The sequence below is a fragment of the Habropoda laboriosa genome, unplaced genomic scaffold, assembly GCF_001263275.1.
Source record: "Habropoda laboriosa isolate 0110345459 unplaced genomic scaffold, ASM126327v1 scaffold11, whole genome shotgun sequence".
Lineage (NCBI taxonomy): Eukaryota > Metazoa > Arthropoda > Insecta > Hymenoptera > Apidae > Habropoda > Habropoda laboriosa.
In genome coordinates this window covers 497,727-504,728 of record NW_017100150.1, presented here as the reverse complement: position 1 = coordinate 504,728, position 7,002 = coordinate 497,727, and the positions used below count along the sequence as shown (strand labels likewise).

Below are 7,002 nucleotides of genomic sequence, written 5' to 3'. Positions count from 1 at the left end.
GTAAATTGATCTATTTCATAATATTTTATAAATGTTTTGTATACAGCTAATATAGTAGTTCCTATCAAAAAATAAATAAAAATGATTCACATGAATTCATACGAATTCATATTTAATATTTTCAGAAGGAAAAGAGAATGATTTTTCTACCATTACAATATTTAAAACTAAATAAAAAAATACATTTTGTAATATGAATTAAATAATTCAGTTAATGTTACAATGTAAAGTAGATAAAATTCAATGAATCAAATATTAGTATAAACTTCGTATTGCACACATATTCCTAAGAAATTATCCCATTGTGAGTTGTTTTGTAGCAATTATAATTAAATTTTGTTTAATTACTTTAAGATTGCAATACATATATTTAAGTGCTTATGATAATGAATAGCATTTGCCTAAAGGTTAACTATTAACAGATTTGTACATAACATTGTATTTGGAAATATTTAAAACCATTTGATTATATAACTCTATACTTATTACTGACTTTTGATAAACTAAGATTATTAACATTTAATGGAAATTTATAATAGTTAGAGCAAATACATTGTTATTGATGAAAATATTAAACAAAAAAGAGGCAAAGTGAAAACCTTAGAAAACTGAGGATAATATGCTTAAATATTTCAAACGTCCATTTTTATATTTAACAATCTGCATTCTGTCAATAAGATAAAAGCAATTTTACTCAAGATAATATATGATTGGTTTATAATATATGATGGTTTTCACATTGATGGAAAAAGTAGAATAGGTAAATATGAAGTACGTATATAGAAAACAAAGTATAAAGTAGTTAGAAACAGAAGTGTACTGCCATACTTCTTAATTAACAATGGTATTTTGTTAGAAATGATATTGTCCAATACTCTAACATCCCTTTCGCACAAAAACTTACGCCTGCCATCGGTATTCTTCGCAGATTTAGGACATTGTATTAGGTGAGTGCAAAAATTCTCTCGATTTCTGTATTACCTACTAATAGCTTTGTTTTCGCAAATGAATTATGATGAGCAGAAAGTTACAATAGTTCTATATAATAACTTCAGATATTATACTTTAACAATAAGTCAAGAAATGCGAGCGGTTTGTTAAAATTTGTTTAAGTCTATTGACTTTTAGGATATTGATTTAAAAACTTTTAAATAAATTCTTAAAACTTGAAACACGTTGAATATGTAAAAATACAAAAGAAGTCATATTTTCTACCCTTTCAGCTGTGTGAATTAAGTCACAAATACGTGGACTATTACAGTGTTAAATAGCAATATGTACATATAATAATCAAATTTATAAATAGATATGATAATGCTAAAAATCCATCTGAGCGGAAATGTACCTATAGCTAGGAACAAATTAAAAATGATCCATATGATTCTAAACAAAATAAATAGACAAAATTTAAAGAATGCGCAAGACAAACTATTATTGCCAGGTTCACTTCATAACATTCAAATCCTCTAACTTGTAGATTATCAATAAATACGTGTTGCTATGAATATCTGTTACACTCTGAGAAATTTTCAGAAGATTATACTGCACCTAATGTATTTTTTACGGAATCTTCCAGTATTTACGCGATCAGCCTTCTGTTATTAAATAAAATATTACGTGATAATTCAGAATACAAATATAATCCATCTCGTGAATACGTAATAGTAAATACTGTTCTATTAAATGCATAGTAATTTAATTTAATATAAGTCATTCTAATGCATAAACCTAATTTAATTAAATTAATAAATTAACATAAATAAAACAGAGTTACTTATTCCTTGGGCCGCGTAACCTCTTCAAGTGTAGACAGATTTGAAATTTGTAGCAAAACAGCTATATTGTAAATGCTAATCTTTCTAAAATTACGTTTACACTATATAACAAACCAGTGTTATAAAATAGATTGTTTTATAACCTTATTGTACAATATACTTTTATAACTTGATACAAAATTATACCTTTTGGTATTGTAGTAGTAAGTCTATAACAAGTTTGTATAATATTTCGCATCTCCTTATTAATAATGACGTCAAACAGTAAATGGTAAATATTTTATAACCGCATCACACTGGTTTGGGCCGAGTGACAACATATCATATAACAATGTTTTATAACTCTCTTTTATTTTTATTAACATATATGTAATAGCTATGCAAGCCGTTCACAGACCAAAGTGGTTGACTTCACTTTTTGAATTTTTTAAAATTTTAGTGCCACAGCAGTTGATTGATACTTATCTTTTGATATTTCAAATAAATTTCCTTAAGAATTAGGCTTAACATCATCAAATGACAAAGATTTATTTCAGAAACAAATGTGATTAACTCCATACTCTAAAGTAAATCGTTGTAATAATGTTCTTCAAACGCTTGTAAGAATTTGGTTAAGTAATTCTTTAAAGTAACGTTATATATTAAAGAATAAGTAAACTAGTTACCATATCTTATCATAAAAAAAGTAACATTTAAAAAAAAAAATATAATTGTGATTCCGCGGTCCGCGATCATTGCTGAGACGGTTCACTCATTTGTGAAAGGTATTGACGATTTGTTTTGACGTATTGATAGTACAATTCGTACTTAGTCATGCATGCATATTTCGTTGTTTTCCTGATTATATAAACGCTATCTAAAAAATTGTTTAAGCTAAAAACAAACATAGTTCGAACGATTTTTACAGTAAAGTTCATAATTTTCTCTGTTAGTAAACATCGCAAGTTCCGTCGGCGAACTACAAAGTGTTAATCAGTTACAGTCTAAGTGCCGCAGAAGCAAGTGCATTCGAATTATTGAAAAAAAATTATTTTAGTTTTAGTGTCAGGTGTTTCATGGTTACTATAAAAACTTAATAATCTTGTTATTTCACTGTTATTTTCTGTTTCATCTGTTGACAACAAACTTAGCTCGAGCTCAGGCAAGATAAACTTGTTATTGTTCTACAGGTGTTGATTGTTAGATCTGAGGTAATGAGCATTTTTTAAGTCACCTAAATTGATAATTGGAAACTGAATTCTTAATTTAGTTTATGTTTGATTAATTTTATTTACAAACTCAACAATAAACTAACCCAAAGGAAGAAGCCTGAATGCTTCTTATAGGCCTGAATGCTATTTGATTAGCGTGTGTACTATATAGTGTTTTACTTATGTATGTGTCCAATATGATTACCAAGAGTTTTAATCTGTTCGAGCGTGATTTTTTAATCGACTTTTACACTGGCTACTGACAGCCGAGTTGCTTTTGATTTCATCAAATACACGCTGATTGACCATTCCTAAAAAATACCTAATCGCTAATCAGCGTGTCTAAATGATATCGCGATCACCCTTCCCTTGCGCCCTTAGTGCCTTACCTTGGTAAGAGGGTGACGATACCTCAGTGGAAAATAAGCGAATGTTTAGCAACAGCGCGGAATTTCCTTTAGGTTCTGACTTCTTCGGTACCCTGACCGTTGAAACTGATTTATGAGTCACCTTTCGCAACGCCCACTTTATAACACGTCTTCAGACTATCGAGGACAAAAGAAACAACTTTTTTTAAAACTCTGGGTCGTAAACTTCACTTTCTCTCGCCAGGACACATTTTAATTCTCTAAATACATGCTAACAATAAATTAAGGCCCTAAACTCAAAAATAGTCCCTTTGACACGTCCGTGTTATAAACCACTGCGCTAACAACAATATATTGTGTTAAGTAGAGTTAATTTAACTATCATAATTGTACTCATTTATCTGTCTCAATATTATTTCACAAATTCCTATAACTGTAGAATAAACTGTCGTTATTTGTAACGATAATAAATGTTATACAAATATAACAGATAAAAAATATACGAATAACGAAAAATAGAGAAAACAAAGAAAATACAGGGCTTTATAGATAACTAAAGACAAGAAAAAAATGGATTGACATTATAAACAGAAATAGATTTATGAAATAAATTATAAATGAGAATTCCAGATTATAAGAAAATTTTAATCTTACTGTATACATATTATTGTTGTTTATGATAACATATTAAAACTTTTGCATATAATTGAATAAAATCAGGTTGAGTTTCAGACCAGACTTCCAAATTATGAAACATACGATCGATCTCTTCTTTTTCTATTGGACAATGATAATCTATATCAGTTTCTCTTCTTGACACCATTTCTTTAATAGTCAATTCTTCTTTTTCACATTTTGAAATCCATTCAAGTATTTCTTCAGAAGTAATATTGTCTTCCAATTCTTCTTGTTCCTCTTTAATAATAATAGTTTCAAAATTTTGCTGATCTAAAAGTTTTCGCCAAGAATGTTTAATATCCGCCATTGTTATTTCGTTCCATGCTTCACTAACTAAATCAATACAATCTTTTATGTCGTAATGAGCATAAAATTCTTTAATTCTACCGCTATATTGAAGTACTCGGCGAAGTAATTTCTGCCGAAACAATTTGTTACATTTTGCAATTATACTTTCATCCATTGGTTCATTAAACAAGCATGTGTCAGATGGTAAAATCATTAATTTAAAGTAGGAATCTTCTTGTGGTTTTCTAAAAAATAGATCTCCCTTAAAATTATCAACAAGTAACAATACTTGTTCTGTACAATGTTTTTCTTGTTGGTACTGTCTCACACTGGGCTTAAAATGATTGATGTACCAATTATTAAAAATAACTTCATCAATACAACCATTATTTTGACTCATATATACTACTGGCAAAGAGTGACTACAATGTTTTAAAGCTTGTGGGCTGGCATATTTATTAATAAAAAGGGGTGGCAACTTGTGCGTGCCAGTAGCATTAGCACAAAATGCTACAGTCACGTAATCTTTTTTTAGTCTTTCATTTTGCATTGGTTCTTCATCATGCAACAATCTTGTTTGAGGTAGACTTCTCCACATTAATGTTTTCTCCTGTATATTGTATATACTGTTTTTATCAATATTTTCCTCACTTAATATTTTTGCCAATTTTTCTGCAGATAATTCATCTGTGTTAGCTTGTTCTTCATGAATGCTCGATCTGCTTAAGTTATATCGTTTTTTAAAACGCCATAGCCAACCTCGACTTGCTGTAAAACTTGATGAACTACCAAATTTTTCATGCAGTTCTTTTGCTTTCTCTTGTAAAAGACTGTCATTGAAGATGTCTCCTTTCGTTTGTCTTTTCAAAATCCATTTGTGTAATAGAAGATTTATATCTTCATGTACAGATAAACGATTTCTTTTCATAGCCAAGGTTCTCGGATTTTTTGAAAATTCCTTAATTGATTCTACATTTTTTCTGTATCTTTGTATAGTCCTTCTATGAAGACCATATTCACTAGCAACTTTATCAATTGTCATGCCTTCTTCCAGCTTTTGAAGAATTTCTAAACGTTTTGCAACTGTAGTTTCTTCTTTTCGCACAGGGAAGGATGCTATTTTAGTGGCTGGTTCAATTAACATTTCATCTTCATTTGTTTCATCATTAGAAAATGCTTCATCTGTGGTATTTTTGGATATTATTTCACACTTAACTGGCAATGACATGATTAGAAAATTAGAAAGTTTCCACCTTTCATTAAACAATTTTTCTATTAATACAGCATATAATTTATAGATTTTTTACATAGACATTCTGTAGGAAACTTAGTCCAAAAGTTATAATTAAATTATGCATATACTGGAGCATTATATATTACACATGTGGTTTTATAATAAATCCATCTTTTTCAAATGTAAAGAAGAAAGATGCTATATAGGAGCACAGCACCAAAAGCACTCAGTTCTGTGTTAAGGCTTTTTTTCCTAAATCTTCACTACTTGTTAAAAAAATATTCATCAGGTTCTTCCTTAAAAATAACACCTACACATCTATATCTATATTATAAATCTTATGTTTCTAAAGTTCTAATGCTCTTGTTAATTTTGCAAATATGCACTTCTTATTATTTAATGATATTATAAAACTGTTTGTTTATATATAATTTTAGATTCTGCATTTTAAACTAATTTCATAAAGGCAAAAACAATTACGTACTAAAAGAATTAATTATCATTTAAATAATATTTTACTATATTTCACTCGTTCGTATTATTACTTGTTCTCGTCTTCGAGCACTCAAAGCCAAGTAAGTCGGAGATAGATAACGGTGGACAATTCCAAGAATACCCACTTCCCTCATTGAATGTCATGATTCTATTGAAACTACGACAACTAAGGGGGCACCACTGTATATAGAAACTTGCTATACCTCTCATGCATATAACCTTTTTAGAAATATACAAAGTATACATTTTTATATTAAAATCTAGTAGACATATTAAAAATTTTCAGTAGTTGAAAAATCAATTTGATTAATCTGTAAATCGTTGAGAACTGGGTTATGTACACCCGATTGTTGGCCTTCAGAACATCCTCTGTAAAAATATACATATGTAAATAAAAATGAATATGTATATAATACAAATGTAATGTAATTGTTGAATATACGTGTAAGCAAAGCTTTTTTCAATACAATTCATTTTACTTAGCCCTAAGATTTTATTCATTATAACATTTAAACAGTACCAAGTGTTTTACCCCTAACTTCAACAATGTTTTATTTTATATTATCTTTTTCTTAATTTTCCACAAGATCCTATGTAACATTCAAATTATTTGTACACATTACTATGAAATCTTTATTAATGTTGTTCTTTCAATTCTTTTGCTTATTAAAAATTTTATTCTTTTTCATTTATTTAATATTTTTGCTTCAAAATATTTTTTGTTTTCCTATTTTTATTTATAACTTATTCATGAGTATTATTCCTACCAAAATAACTATTTTTTGAAATTCTCTAAATTCAAATAAAATCTTTTGAAAAAGTGCGCCTATTATCAAAGCAATGTAACCATAGCTTGTACACAGTAATAAAATAAATCTAAAAGTATGTTTTTATTTATAACTTCGATTTTAAAATAATTCTGTAAGATTCAAGTTAAATGAGAATTAAAAATTTTGAAATTTTTATTTATTCAT

At 28.2% G+C, this 7,002-nt stretch overlaps 1 protein-coding gene across 1 annotated transcript; it reads right to left on the bottom strand.

Moving 5' to 3' along the window:
• Positions 1-3,997: 3,997 nt before the first annotated feature.
• LOC108574605 (jerky protein homolog-like) lies at positions 3,998-5,527 on the bottom strand. The gene has a single exon (XM_017937225.1). It carries the CDS (start codon positions 5,525-5,527, stop codon positions 3,998-4,000), a length of 1,530 nt encoding a protein of 509 aa, XP_017792714.1.
• Positions 5,528-7,002: the final 1,475 nt, after the last annotated feature.

Bases quoted from the DNA above. Each gene is read 5' to 3' on its own strand.
- LOC108574605 (XM_017937225.1), bottom strand. From the start codon at position 5,527: ATGTCATTGCCAGTTAAGTGTGAAATAATATCCAAAAATACCACAGAT.